General features: G+C 40.5%; 1 protein-coding gene across 1 annotated transcript; it reads right to left on the bottom strand.

Moving 5' to 3' along the window:
* Positions 1 to 9,956: 9,956 nt before the first annotated feature.
* Positions 9,957 to 12,950, bottom strand: LOC109816335 (uncharacterized). Its single transcript, XM_083060734.1, has 2 exons — positions 11,537 to 12,950; positions 9,957 to 11,425 (listed from the first exon to the last, which is right to left on the bottom strand). The coding sequence occupies exons 1-2, from the start codon at positions 12,948 to 12,950 to the stop codon at positions 9,957 to 9,959; spliced, it is 2,883 nt and encodes a 960-aa protein (XP_082916860.1).
* Positions 12,951 to 15,890: the final 2,940 nt, after the last annotated feature.

The following is a 15,890-nucleotide window of genomic DNA, read 5'->3' as shown; positions in this document are numbered from 1 at the left end:
CTCATTTTTATTTCTTATTATTTTTATTTTTTACATTTTCACGTTCTCTAACACTCTTGTGCTTTAAAAAGAACACATCTAGAGAGCAAGGAGAAGGGATCATTGGAAAGGAGGTAGAGGCTTAGATTTCATACGTTGCATCACTCCCAATAATAGGGAGTGAGAACACTCATCTTTGGGAATTGGGTTTATGCATGAAGGGTGGAGGGATTGGCCCCCAATCCCATAAGTGCTCTGTTTGATGAAATATTGTTTGCGTTTGATGTTGTTTACTGAATAGATTCTAAATATATATGAATTTTATTTGGAAATCTGATGCTTTTAAAGTAATTAATTAAGTGCTTTGTAGAAAGGGATTAGAACCCTAAGGGAGAAGAATTGATAATTTTTAGGGGCAAGAGTCGTAGACGTTTAATTTGATAAATTCATATTGAATGGTGGATTTTCTAGATGTAAAACGAGTTTTGACCATTTTAGAATTTGCATGATCGATTATTGTGATGTTTGTTTCGAGATATATCGCTCCATTATTAGTGTATTTGGGTGTTGGATCGCACATGACGTCAGGCTCAGGTGCTCGATGCCGGGCGTGCCTTCATGCATATGAAGGCACTGTCCAAACATGCTAGCGTCGAGTGAGGAGATGTTCAGGCCAGGTGCGAGAAGATCCGAGTGCTCTCTATCTGGACTTAAAGTCGGGCGTGGCTCAATAAGGTCGGGTGTGAGATGACCCAGGTGCTCTCTGTCTTAGCTTAGAGTCAGGTGTGGGTTTCCAAGCCCGACGTTACGATGTAGACTGTCAGAAGACTTTTTTATGATGTTTTAAATAGTTTTATTATTATGTTGTTGATTGAAATGATGGGCCTCATGCAAGTGGTGGGAGAATGACTTATTTAATGAATTGTTTGGACAGTGGTGTTGATGATTGATTATATGATCATGAATGTGTATATATATATTCTTGGTAAATGATGATTATTATCTTGATGGATGGCAATAAATGTATATGATTATAGATGTTGGTGAATGATAAACTATATGATGATCATAATGTATTTATATAAAGGCATTACATGATTGTGACATGCATCATACTTGCATGATTCTGTGGTTCTGGTGGGAACCTATTGGTGTTCTAGTGGAAACACTTTTTTGTTGGTAGCCTAAGTTTAACTCAGGGCTTAAGTACCAACTGTATATTCTTGACGATGATGGTCGGGTACCTTATGCATTTAGATGTAGGTGCACACTGCTTTGCATTATTGTGTATGTGCTTGTGAGTGTAATCAATGGTGTTTACAATTGAAATTGATGTATTAATTATTGCTATTATATTTATTATCATGAAGGGGGGCTGGGAATACTGAAGGTTGCAACCTATTCCTTATAGAATGAGATTGTTTTCATTCCTTGCTTGTTTGTTAGTGTACCTGCACGAGGGTACTTCGGTAATTTTGCTACTCCTGCTGGGTCTTCATCTTCCATGATGTATCCTAAGGAGATAGTGGGGTACCTGCAAAAGACACTCCAATGCTTAAGTCAGTCCTCGGTCTCAGAGATATCAATGCTAATCAATCTGGTAATTATGAAAACGTACCTTTATCAGTCGCTGATTACACTTATTTATACTAACCTTAATGGATTTAGGCCCACAACCAAGCCCATTAGGATCCAATAATCTTGGTATGTGTAGAGTGATTTAGACTCTTGTAAACTGCGCACTCCTTAAAATATCTATGTTGAGGATTCTCCTATTTCCTCTTATGGTACTTTGGTCTTATCTATATCCGGTATACATGCCCCCAGGCTTTCAAGATTATTAAAATTATTTATTATTATTAATAATCGAAGAAAGCTTAAAATATGAATAAGGTATATATATATATATATATATATATATATATATATATATATATATATATATATATATTTACTCATTCACGTTAGACAAGGACCCATTTTGCTAAGCACCTGGATATGTGATGTTAGTACAATGGATATATAAGGTTCATTACTATTTGTTACATGCCCCAATTTTTTCATATTCCCTTTGCTTTATCCAAAAAGGTGGTTGACAGTACTGGTAAATTTTTCCACAATCATTTCTAATGGTTTTTCACCCTGCACGTAACCAACAAAAACGTGATGTTTTCCCTTCATTTATCTATAAGAGCATGTACGAAAACAACCGAGAAGTCTCTTCCAATTAATTATTGCGTGTTAGTAACGTTTGTGCCAGGGATGAAATGTCTCTTCGGCTTTGAAAGTGTGATGATTTCCTAGAAAACGAGGCCTCTTAACTGAGGCATTTTTTATTTGTTTATTATTATTATTTACGGAAAGGTTTTTTCACCCTGCGGCTATAAATGCTCGTTTATTCTTACCATGCCATTTGCTTTGCTGTTGAAAATTTTACTATCCGAGGCCGAAGACTCTCCTCCTAGTTTCTCTTGGTTTCTTATGCTTTGTCTTACCCGAAGTCTTCTTTGCTTTTCTAGGTAATGAGTTCTTTTTCTACTTCCAGTTTTTCTTCTCCTTTTTCTAATTTGTCTTCATTTGAGAATAATGATTCTCTTCACCACTCGTGTATGAGCTCTTCATCTTCCTCCGAAAGCTTAAATCATGTTGAAGGTATCCTCTCTACCGAGAAGGAGGGTGGAGATATAGATCCTCTTTATGATAGTAAGTCTAAAGTGGTACCGGGGTTTAAATGGGTTCATCCTGAGGTAGTTACATACAATTCTAGGTTTTGTGACCCTAGACTTTTAGAGAACTTCATAAGCATTGTAAAAATATCCTCCTTCCCTTCCAAGGACGAACCATACCCTATTTATGCTAGGATTTGTAAAATCGATGCCTCTTCTACTCCAGATTATATATTTTCTTGTCAACCGTATAGCAAACCGAGGCATTTTTTTTACATGTATGATTGTCTTTTTCGTGACCTCGGCATTGTTCTTCCTTTTCATCCTTTCTTCACCAGTATTCTCCGAATGCTAAATGTAGAACCTACTCAATTGCATCCAAATAGTTGGGCATCCATGCAAGCCTTTTGGAGTTTGTGCATGTTTACCCATGTAAAAGCGACATCTAGTTTATTTCTTTTTTATTATTATTGTCGTTCGACCGAACGGGTTAAGTGGGTCTCTTTAGCTTGAGTCCCTTCTCGGAGACTCTTGAAACCTTTCACCTCTTCTTATAAAAATTTCAAAGTGGGGTTTTTTAAGGTGTGTATACATCCGAGTGGTCAATCTTACTTTTTTTATAATCATAATACTCCCTTGTTTCCTTTTTATTGGACTCGGACTCCACTCTGATATGATATTCTTCCTCATTCCTTCCTTACACCCGGGAAACTTTCTGACTTCTCCTTTTTGGAAAGTCTTCCTCGTGACCTCCCATGTCGACGACTTATAGATTTGCTTAAGTGTCCCAATCCCATTCGAGACCTTGAAGGTATATATTATTCTCTTGCTCATGTTTTGTGATCGTGAATTTGATTTTAACTTATCTTTTTCATAGGTATTATGGCTTCTTCTGGTGCTAACGTCCCTTCCTTCTGCCAAGTTTGAAAGGAACGTGCTAAGGATGAGGCCACTGCTGATACTGCTACTCCTTCACTTGGAGTTCACCCTGCTGAGCCTTTGGTGGATGTAGTCCCTCCTCGGGTTGAGAAGAAGAATCTTTCAAAAGACAAGGGCAAGGGCCCTAAGCGTAGAACCACCGAACGCATGGAAACCGAGGCCGAGGCTGGAATGAGAGCTAAGAAACAAAAGCATTTGACCCCTTCCTTCATTGGTCCATGTACCTTGCCCCCTGCATTGACTTCGAGTAGTTTTCTGAATCCGACAATCAACACACGTGAAGTCTTCAGCCAAGGGTTTATTTCCCCGGAAGGTCGTAACTTTTTATCTTAAGAGAACTCATTGAAAAAGTGGTCTCTCTTGTGTGAGTTGATGGGTCGTTCTATGACAATATCTCAAACCCTCTTCATGGAACCGATCACTGAGATGGATAAGCTTCGTACCAGTTTGAAGAATTTGGAAGTTGCCCTTGCTTTGGGTCTCAGCAAAAATGAAGAGCTTTCTGCCGAACTTGACAAGCTTAAGGCTGAGCGCACGAAAATGCATGGCTTGGTAAGCCATTTTCAAGAGAAGTTAGGTGAGGCTGAAGCATCGAAGGCCAAAGTGGTGGGGGAGTTCGAGGGACAACTTGAAGAGGTGACTGCTCAAAGAGACAAAGCTATTTCCGATTATGCGTCTGTTAGTCCCTTAGCCTTAATTAATTTAAGAGGGGGGTGAATTAAGTTTTCTAAATTTCCTCTTATAAAAAATTTTCCAATTACTTTCTTATCAAATTTAATTCCTTAGATAAATTTAGATGTATAGAATGAATGATGATGCAAACTACACAATTACAATTAATAACAAGAAATTAAAAGTGTAGGGAAAGAAGAATTGCAAACTTGATTTTATACTGGTTCGGCCAATCCTGCCTACATCCAGTCCTCAAGTCTCTCACTTGAGATTTCCACTACTCTTGTAAACCTTACAAGAAATGAATCCTCCAACACCTCGGAACTCCCTTGCCTTGTGTTGAGATTCAAACACCAACAAGGAGAAAAACCCTTTCTCCTTTACAGATCCAATGATCTTTTGAGTTTTACAGAATGACTCTCTTGAAGACTGGATATTACACTTTTATGATCTTAAAGAACTCTTTAGAGATTTTGCAAATGACTTTGGCCAAGTAGATTTTTTAAATGATTTTCACAATAGAGTTCGTCGCCTTTCTCTGAAAAATTATAGGTATTTATAGACAATTGTATCTTGAGTTATGTCTTTTCATGAAGAGTTGTAACTCTCTATAATTTTCCAGAAAATAGGCTCTGGTAATCGATTACAAGACTTGGTAATCGATTACAACGGTTTAAGTTCAAAATGTTTGAAACGTTGTATAGTTCAAATTCGAATTTTGAAAATTTCTCTTCTGGTAATCGATTACAATCACTGATAATCGATTACCAGAGAGTATTTTAACATTCTGAAAGGTTTTCTTTCTCTGGTAATCGATTACAGCAAGTGGTAATCGATTACCAGAAACATGTCACTTGTTTTGGCTTATGAAAACTTAAGATATAAAGAGCTTCTATTTTCTAGTTAAAAATATTTTTGTTTAATCTTTTGAATACTCTTTTTTCTTTCTTTTCAAACAACTTATTCTTATATTCAAAAGTATTAAGTTTAGGTTTTCTTGAAATTCTTATTTTAATGGCCAAGTCAAATTTGCAAATTCTAAAAGTTCATTTTACATACTAAGCTAAGCAGTCAAGACTTATCTAGTTATTACTTGAGATCTTTACTTCTTGATCAGCTTGCTTTAACTTGACCTTTATTTTCTTCAATGCTTTGGCATCATCAAAACTTTGTGCATATTTTCTTCCACAGCGTCCTACAAAAATGTTGCTGAGGAGAGGATTTACAATGAACATGAATAGGGCTTTAATCATGCCGTTCGGCAGGCCATTCGTTTCCTTGATGTTCCCTCGGACTTTCAATTTGACCTTGGGAAGGATTTTTACAAGGGAAACTTCATGGATTTGAACGATATTCCTGATGAGGCCACCCCCGAAGATGCTAACACCCCTCCATTTTTGTCTCAAGGTGCCATAGACAGTGCCGCTCCAACTGATGCAAATCCTCATGTTTAGGCTTTTACTCTTTGTTTCATGATTGTTATTATGTACTTTTTATAGTTTGTACTCCACCCATGTTATGAATTTTACCTCTTGATATTTTTCGTTTATTCTTAACTTCAAGCCAAAGTCATGATCATGATCAAGTATTATTGAAAAGAATTCATGGTATCGAGGCAACGTAATTAATCTATCAACAATACTCCTCAGTTAAGTCTTTAATATTTTGCATATAAATAAGTGTGCTTTCAGGTGGAATTTCATTTATTATTTGATAAAATAAAATTTGACTAACAAGCTTTTTGGACGAGGAGTTATAAGAATTGAAACTTGAAGAATCTTTGGCCGAGGGATTATATAAAAATTTAACCTTGGCAATTCTTGACTGCGGACCATTTAATATATAAAACTTAGTTTTTGCTTCGTTTGACCGAGGACATAAAACGATTTTCAACTATTACTTGGCCGAGAATCTTTTTATACGTAAAACTTAAGCTTTCAATCATTTGGCCGAGAACTAATGTGTGTATATATATAAAACTTTGGCTTTCAAAACTTTTTAGCCGAGAATCTTTTTATACGTAAAGCTTTAACTTTTGGAAAGTTGGCTGACAACTAATATATATATATATATATATATATATATGTACTTACACGAATCAGGTCGTCTCCCTAACTCGGATAAGTTGTCTTCTCTACCGGGCCCAACCGAGGTTGTGTGAGGTCGATCAATAGGTCAAGTTCCTTCTCTCCGGTCTCCTAGCTCGGGCGTCTCGGATGTACCTGCAAAAAGGACTCCGACGATCATGGAGGCGCAATGTTCGAAAAGGCAATGAAGAGATTTGGAGTGCGTATATATACAAGTGTAGAAGGCGTGAAGGTGGCTACACTTATAAGTGTAGCAAACGAGAGGTCCGTGTAATATCCGCCATAGTCAGAGGGGGAAAGAGCTTTCGTGAAGAAGAAAGGAGTACAGGGAGCGTACGAATTTTCAGGTATCGAGTGTTAACTCTTGATCTTTGTGTTGTATTTGGGACTGTCATGGGGAAAGCGAAGGATAATATCGCTGGGGGTAAAGGGAAAGAAGCAAGTGTGCAAAAGAGAGGGGGAAATAACAGGAAGGACTCCCACCCAAAAATCCTAGCCACTGGTTATGAGTGGGTGAGGGGAGATGTAGGAAAATATGAAAGTAGGATCAAGAGCGAAATGGAGGCTAGTTTATTACAGCATAAATTGAAGTTTTGTCTTCCTCCATATTTAGAACATCTTTCGATTGAACCTTGTTCCGCGGAGGAATGAGTGTTTTTTAAAGTGTCTGCTACTCCACCGTTCATATATATGTATCAATGCCTGTGTAGGGATTTAGGTGTGATGATTCCGTTTACCCCATTCGAGTGTGAGTTGTTAAAATAGATAAATGTAGCACCTAGTCAACTGCATCCGAATAGCTGGGGTTTCGTACGGGCGTTTCAAATTTTATGTGCAGTAATGGGGATAGAGCCGAGCTTAGGAGTTTTTATGCATTTTTATCAAATAAAATTGGGGGAACCACTGTTTGGGTGGGTGTCGTTGAGTGGAAGTTCGAATGGGGGTTTATTTCAAATTTTTTCACAATCATACAAGAACTTTAAAGAAGAGTTCTTTAAAGTACAATCGGCTCATGAGAGTCCGAGTTTGGATCCGATTTTCCATTGGAATGGCAAACCAAAATTTCCTTTATGTTGGCAACAACAACCTGTGAGGTTCTCGGGATTAGAGGGGTTGGTGTTGTCACCCCGCGAGAAAGAAGACATAAAAAAGTTGGAAAAGCTAGCTCGGTCATTAGAGAGCAAAGCGATCATATTGCTTGCGAGGTCCCAAAATCCGTAAGATGATTTAGAGAGTAAGTAATAATAATAGCTACATGTAATTAAAATAATGTAATTGAATATGTTATTGATTGCTATGATGTGCAGAAATCATGGGGAGGAGCAAATGGTGTGAGTTAAAGGGGAAATTTAACATAGAAGAAATCCCAGATGCAGCTGTTCCTAAGCAGAAAGTAAAGAAGCAAAAGATAGAGGTTGAAAAGGTTGCCAACCATGTTGGTAATTCTAGTATGCTGAGGAAAGAAGTTGTGAAAGGAATGACAAACCCAGAGGGTGTGATCAATCTGGAGAAAGAAGATACTCTCCAAAGGCAAAGTGATAAAAATCCCGCTAATGATGGGAAAAAAGAAAAGGTATATTTCTTATCATTCCTAAGCAATATGATGTAATTATGTTAATTGTTTCTGATCTCAGATTTATCCTGTGAAGTCGGTGAGTGTACAGGTTCCTGAATCTGCAAAACATTTAGTGTCAAACTTGGAGGCATCAATTGCTCAACTTGGCTTCAACTCGCCAATTCCATAAGGGAGGTCGTCCCAATCTGGGTCAAACAATCGTCCGAGGTCATTGCATCAAAGATATGACACGGAGCATCCTTTGGCTTGGTTGGATCATGTAAGCATGTCTCTCGACGTGATTTCCTTTTGGAATGCCGAGTTGACTGCGGAAGCGTTTTACAAGGAAGATCCAGCCTATATCGCTGATAAAGCTTTGATTGAGAAGGTTGGACCTGTTCAAGGTTTGGATTCTGTGCAAGTGTTTCTGCAAAGGTCTATCGCTGTGGTAGATCATTGGAAGAAAAAGTGGGATAAAAACACTGCACTGATGTCTAAGTTGAGAACTGAGAATGCCCAGATTGGCTCATGAATGCTGAGGTGGATAGCTTAAAGAAGAAATTGGAGGAAAGCTCAAAGGCGTTTGAGATTTCTGTGAGATCAAACAAGACGTATGCTTCTAAGGTGGATGACCTTTTGAAGAAGGTGAGTTTGTTAGAAAAAGAGAAGGAAGTTCAAGCAGGGACCGTGAAGGCATTGGAAAAGAAAACACAGGATCATGAGGGGAATATGCAAAGCTTGAAAGGTGAGATGGTGGAGCTTATAAGAAAAATAAAGCTTGTCAAGAAGTGATTGCCGCTAATGTCAGGAAAATCCAAGAAATGGAGAATGAGAACAAAAAATTGAAGAAAGAGATGGAGGCTACCGAGTATGAAGTGGTCGTGGAACATAAGAAAGGGTTTGCTAAAGCCTTACGGCAGGTGAAGTGTGTTGCCCCAAACACCGATTTAACAGAAATTCATATCAGCAAAGATGTCTTCAAGGGGAAATTGGTGAATGAGGATGACATCCCGGATGACATGAGCAGTGAAGAAAACAATGAATAATTATATATAGATATATTTTATCTTACAGCATAATAGTATGGTTTGTACTTAGGGTCTAATTTACTGTGGCCTTCATTGGCTAAACTTTTGATAATCATTATAATATTTTGAATATCTTCCTGAAGGTTTTACTTAATTATGGTATTGTACCGAGAATTAGCATACATAGGTTTGAATGAAACTAGTGTTTATTTTAACAGGATGAATAATAGGATGAAATCGGCTCAAACTTGGCCGTGTTGCGTCGTAAATAATTAAATGGCTAAGATTATTGCTCAAACTTGGCAAAATTATTACTTGAAATTGACTAGATTTTTGCTCAAACTTGGCAAGATTTTTGCTCAGACTTGGCTAATTTTTTGCTCAGACTTGGCTAATCTTTATGCTCTAACTTGGCTAAATGTTTCGCTCAAACTTGGCTAAATTTTTTGCTCAAACTTGGCTAAATTTTTTGCTCTAACTTGGCTAATGTATTATTCACAAATGGTGCTAGCAACTCAGACTTGGCTTTGTACCTTACGTAAATGATGATATCGGGTTATCGTAGTTGATGTATAGTGGTGTAAATTTTAAGATAATAGATTGAATCATAGGAGAGTAGATTAAAAGTAAGGGAATAGAATACGAGAAGAGAGTATGTATGATATAGACTTATAAACCAATTACATCTCTTCAGTTTACCTCAAGCATGCCTCGTTAAAACCTCTTCAGCGAAAACCCTTTTTTTTATTTGGGAAAAAAGACTGAAGTAGGAAAAAGAGTACAATACCTGGGTGTACATGTGTTTAATTAAAATAAAACTTCAAATGAGTGGCATTCCAAGTTCTGGGAAGAACTTTGCCATTGAGCTCTGTTAGCCTATATGCTCCGTTTTGTAAGCATTCCAATATACGAAAGGGACCTTCCCAATTAGCTGCAAATTTGCCTGCTGATGTATCTTTCCTAGCATCACCTTAGCTCGCCAGACGAGGTCTCCCTCGTGGAAACATCTGGGTTTGAACTTGGAATTATATCATCTCGCAGCTTGGAGCTTACATGCTTCTTCTTGCACCCTAGCACACTCCCTTGTCTCCTCAATTAAGTTGAGGTTTATGTTCAATTGCACTTCATTATGAGATTCATCAAACGTCAATCTTCTGTGACTTGGTTCACCAACTTCAACAGGTATCATTGCATCTGAGCCGTAGGTTAACCTATAAGGAGTCTCTTGAGTGGTGGTCTGCGGTGTGTAATGGTACGCCCACAAAACACTAGGTAATTCTGGAACCCATTCTCCTTTTGACGATCCTAGCCTTTTCTTAAGTTCTCGAAGAATCACCTTATTCGCTGCTTCAGCTTGGCCGTTTGTTTGTGGGTGTTCTACTGAGGTGACTTTGTGATTGATCCCAAGTTGCGTCAAAAATTGTTCATAATTTTTGTCTACAAATTGCTTGCCATTATCTATGGTGATTGCTTGAGGTAGGCCATACCTGCAGATGATTTTCTTCCACGTGAACCGTTGCACATTAGTTGCTGTAATTCGTGCTAAAGGTTCAGCTTCAATCCACTTTGTGAAGTAATCAATCCCTACAATCAAAAATTTCAATTGACCCTTGGCAATTGGCAAAGGATCGAGTATGTCCATACCCCACCACGCAAAAGGCCACGCTGATTGCATTGAGTGTAGTGCTGTTGCGGGTAACTGATGTAGGTTACCAAATTTCTGACAAGCTTCACATTTTTGTACATATGCTTTACAATCTGATCTCATAGTTGGCCAATAGTAGCCATCTCGGATCACCCTTACAGCCATGGACCGAGCTCCGGAGTGCATACCACAAATACCTCGATGGATCTCGTCCATCACATATTTGGCTTGATCTGTGTCTAAGCATTTGAGGAGAGGCATGGAGAAACCTCGTTTGAACAACTCGTCGGCTTCGATTGTAAAGTTGCACGACTTGTTTTTAACTTTAGAAGCTTCCACCTTGTTATCTGGTAAGATGCCATGCTTGAGGTATTTCCAAATATCGGCCATCCAACCTTGCTGATAAGAACTATTGGCAAAGACTGCTGTAACTTGGCAACTAGGGGCCGCTATTTTTTCTTGGATGATCGTCCGATGTTGGCCTGGACGTTTAGTACTGGCAAGTTTTGATAACAGGTCGTCCCTTGCATTCTGCGCTCTTGGGATGTGCTCTATTTGGAAAGCATCGAAAAAAGATGTTAGATGAGATATCATAAGATTATACCTTTGCAGTTGGGGTTCTTTGGTTTGATAAGTTCCTCCAACTTGTTCTGTAATCAGCTTGGAATCACTGCAACACTTGAGTCTCCTAACGCCAAGGTCTTTTGCAAGTGTTAAACCTGCTAACAAAGCTTCATATTCAGCTTGGTTATTGGTGGCTTTGAAGTTGAATTTGATAGCAAGTTCAAGCATCACGTCGTTTGGCCCTTCAAGAATAATGCCAGCACCACTGCCTTTCACATTAGAGGATCCATCTACATACAATGTCCAGATTTGTTCATTTATAGGTGGAACAGGGGTGAGCTCAGCAACGAAATCAGCCAGACATTGGGCTTTTAGTGGTCCTCAGCTTTCATACTTGATACCGTACTCGGATAGCTCGACTGACCAAGCTATCATCCGTCCGACCAGGTTGGGTTTTCTGAGTATTTGCTTGATCGGGTAATCCGACTTTACAATAACCTGATGACCTTGGAAATATGGGCGAATTCGGCGAGATGCAACTACCAATGCCAAAACCAGCTTCTCTATTGTCTGATACCGTTTCTCGGTGTCTTGTAGTACTCGACTGATAAAATAAATAGGAATTTGCTTTTTGTCATTTTCTTGTACAAGTGCGGCACTAAGAGCGTTATCAGCTGCTGCAAGATATAATAGGAGATCAACTTGGCCGTTTGGTTTTGACAAGATGGGTGGACTCGACAAGAATTGCTTGAAGTTGGTGAAAGCTTGTTCACATTGGTCACTCCAACAGAATTCTTTTGGCTTCTTGAGTAAATTGAAGATTGGCTTGGCCTTCTCTGCCAGCTTGGGAATGAAACGAGATAACGAAGCCAGTCGGCCTGCCAACCTCTGTACCTCTTTGTGGTTCTTGGGGCTTCTCATGTTTATTAGGGCTTGGCACTTGTCGGGGTTTGCTTCAATTCCTCGGCAAGTGATCATGAAACCTAAGAATTTGCCTCCTTGAACGCCAAAGACACATTTGTCTGGGTTTAACCTCATGTTATATTTTCGTATTTGCCCAAACATTTCTACAAGGTATTCGATATGATGCGCAACGGATTTCGTCTTGATAACCATATCGTCAACATACACTTCAAGGTTACGACCGATTTGACTGGTGAAGACATTGTCCATGAGTCTTTGATAAGTGGCTCCTGCATTCTTGAGTCCAAAGGGCATGACATGGTAACAATAATTGGCTTGTTCTATGATGAAAGCAGTGTGTTCTTCATCAGGAGGGTACATCAATATTTGGTTATAGCCTGAGTAGGCGTCTAGGAAACTGAGCATGGCATATCCTGAAGCTCCATCAACCAATCTATCAATGCTGGGAAGTGGATAAGCATCCTTTGGGCAAGCTTTATTTAAGTCCGTGTAGTCAACACACATGCGCCATTTGCCATTGGATTTTTTAACCATCACCACATTGGCTAACCAAGTGGTGTAGTTAATTTCTCGGATAAATCCTACACTCAAAAGTTTCTGTGTCTCGACCCTGACGGCTTCTCTTCTTTCTCCTCTAATTTTTCTTTGTTTCTGAGATATAGGCTTTGCCTCCCTATGGATGGCTAATTTGTGGCAAATGAAGTTGGGATCGATTCCTGGCATGTCTGCACTACTCCATGCAAAAAGATCAGCATTTTCAATAAGTATTGACATGATTTGACCTTGAACTTCAGTGTCAATGTGCTTCCCAATCTTGGTGCACTGGTTTGGCTTTTTACCAATCTGGAATTCGATTAATTCATCCAAAGGGTCAGGACGGCGATCATGCATATCAGCTCAGGGATCAAGATCGGCTACTTCTTCTATACCGAGGTGTGCCACGACAGAGGAAGTTGAGACCTTGGGTTGATTGGTTGGTGTAATCTTCAAGGGTGCAATCTTCAAGCTTTGAGCGTAACATTGCCTTGCTATCTGCTGGTTAGCTTTTACGGCTATAATGCATCCATCTGTGCCTGGGAACTTCATAGTTAGATGAGGTGTTGATACGACTGCTCCCAACTGATTCAATGTTGGTCTCCCGATAAGGATGTTGTAAGAGGTGGCAGTGTCAACCAACAAATACTTCACCAATACTCTTCTGGAAGTTTGGGTTGTACCAAAAGAGGTTAATAGTTCAATGAAACCACGAGTATGAACTCGCTCACCTGCGAACCCTATGAGAGGTTCGGAATATGGTTGGATCATGGTATGGGGGATGTCAAGCTTCAAGAAGGTGGGCCAATAGAGCACATCGGCAGAGCTTCCTTGGTCAATCAGTGTTTTCTGAACTTCCCAGTTAGCCACCTCGACCGAGATGACCATGGGGTCATCTTGGTTGAGGCTTATGCCTTCATAATCGTCATCGGTGAAAACGATGAGAGGAGTTGATGGGTTCATTTTGGGATTCGAGTTATGGGAATTGTTGATGTTATGAACATTGCGTAAATGCCACTTTTTGGCGAAGTTAGAACTTCCTCCTCCGGCGAAGCCCCCCGAAATGGTATTGATGATCCCACGCAAATTGTTCTCGGTAGAGGGTTTATCTCCGTGTTGTGGATCGGCGCTGTTTGCACTGGGTTTATTTTCTTCACGCGTAGGTGCTTGTTGGTAGTTGCGGTGCTCTTGGTGACCTTGGTGACCTTGGTGTCGTCCTTGATATCGGTTTGAATACCGACCTCGTCCTCTACCGCGTCCTCGGAAGCCTCCGCGAGAAGCTTGACCTCGTTGGATGTATTGCCCAAGGTGACCAGCTTGAATCAATTCTTCGATTTTATGTTTGAGGCTCCAACATTCCTCCGTTGTGTGCCCATGGTTTCTGTGATATCGGCAGTGTTTGCTATTGTCGGCATTGGCCGAGTTGTAGGCCGAAGGGGGCAGGGAGATCAGATCTGCATGGTTAGCTTCCTCCAAAATATTGACTCGAGGAGCATTAAGGGGTGTATAAAAATCATACCTGGGGCCTCGTGTTTGACGAGGTCATTTTGATCTTTGATCGAAGTGATGCTTTTGCTTCTCCCTGTTACTGGATTCTCCCTTGAGAGTGAGACCATCTCGGATAGTGTTACGGAATTCAGCATGTTCTTCCATTGGTATGTATCCGGCGGCACGTGCTCTCAGTTTGTCCATACTTGTTGGCTGGTGTCGGCACAGGCTGTCAACAAAGGGTCCAGGTTTGAGCGCCATCAGCATGGAATGGAGAGCGACTTCTGGGTTTAGATTTCGGATTTTGATGGAGACGTTGGCAAAACGTTCCATAAAATGCCTGAGAGATTCATCGTCTTGTTGCCGCAAGTTGGATAACGCTGCAGAGGTGATGTGATGAGGCCTGCTAGTGGCGTATTGGGCAAAGAATAGGCAGACCAAAGTATCAAAACTGTCTACCGATCTGGGTGGTAATTGCGTGTACCAACTAAGAGCGGCTCCCTTGAGTGATGTTGGAAATACGCGACACATGATGGCGTCATCATTTGTGTAAAGGTTAATCTGAGTAACATATGCGTCAATGTGCTCATCAGGGTCAGTGGCTCCGTCGTATCTGTCGATGTTTAACGGCTTCCAAGTAGGGGGAAGAGGAACTTCCATAATTCCATCGACGAAAGGATGTCGTCGAGTGGAATCGTGCTCAGGACGGCTGATATGAGTATGTACAGATCGGTGAATTCGTGTGGGTTTTGGCGAGTACGTGGGATCAGGAGAAGACTCATGCTCACCCGCGGTGGGAGGAACATGGCTAGCATGATGCGTGTGAGGTGGTTCTTGATGTTGTTGCCACTGGGCTCGGAATGCAGCCTGTTCGGCACGTAACTGTTGCAAGTCAGCTTCGTGCTGTTTACGAAGATTTTCTATCTCCGATGCATGTTGTCGTTGCATCAATTCGATCTGTTCAAGTAACCATCGCAAGGCCGGGTTGTCTTCCATATTCGGCGTGCTTGAATGTGGTTGTGGTATACTCGTTGCTCTGTTGGTCTGACTTCGGGTCGAAACCATAAGGGTGAAGGAGGAAAAGTTTTACCAGGCCCTCCTTCTAGCGCCAAATGTACTTACACGAATCAGGTCGTCTCCCTAACTCGGATAAGTTGTCTTCTCTGCCGGGCCCAACCGAGGTTGTGTGAGGTCGATCAATAGGTCAAGTTCCTTCCCTCCGGTCTCCTTGCTCGGGCGTCTCGGATGTACCTGCAAAAAGGACTCCGACGATCAAGTTAGTTCGGGTTCTCCGTTTCACGTATTGGTTATATTATTACCTGTGGTGGTTGTCCGAGTAACCATGTAACTGCTATGGTGGTTATCGTCTGAAGGTGGTTGAATTATCTTTTACCTTGTCAACCTGCCGAGGTGTCTCAATGACATCTCCTGTGACACGTCAGCGTTTCATGGCTTTATATATGGTCTTGTTAACATGCCGAGGTGTCTTGGTGATATCTCCCATCCGATGTGCCATGTCAGCGTTGCATGGTTTTATGTCAGCTTGCTTAAGAGATCACCTCGGTCAAGTCAACTCGCGAACTCGGATACTCGGCTCGAGTCAGGTTGGTACATAATTCCATCGACGAAAAGATGTTGTCGAGTGGAATCGTGCTCAGGACGGCTGATATGAGTATCTACAGATCGGTGAGTTCGTGTGGGTTCTGGCGAGTACGTTGGATCAGGAGAAGACTCATGCTCGCCCGCTGTGACACCCTCTACCCCAACATATATATATATAATAATAAAAAGAAATATCTTATTGGATAA

The sequence above is a fragment of the Cajanus cajan genome, chromosome 7 (genome assembly GCF_000230855.2).
Source record: "Cajanus cajan strain Asha chromosome 7, NIPB_CcT2T_4, whole genome shotgun sequence".
NCBI lineage: Eukaryota > Viridiplantae > Streptophyta > Magnoliopsida > Fabales > Fabaceae > Cajanus > Cajanus cajan.
The sequence above is the reverse complement of the archived record's forward strand: the minus strand, read 5'-3'. Positions and strand labels throughout refer to the sequence as shown.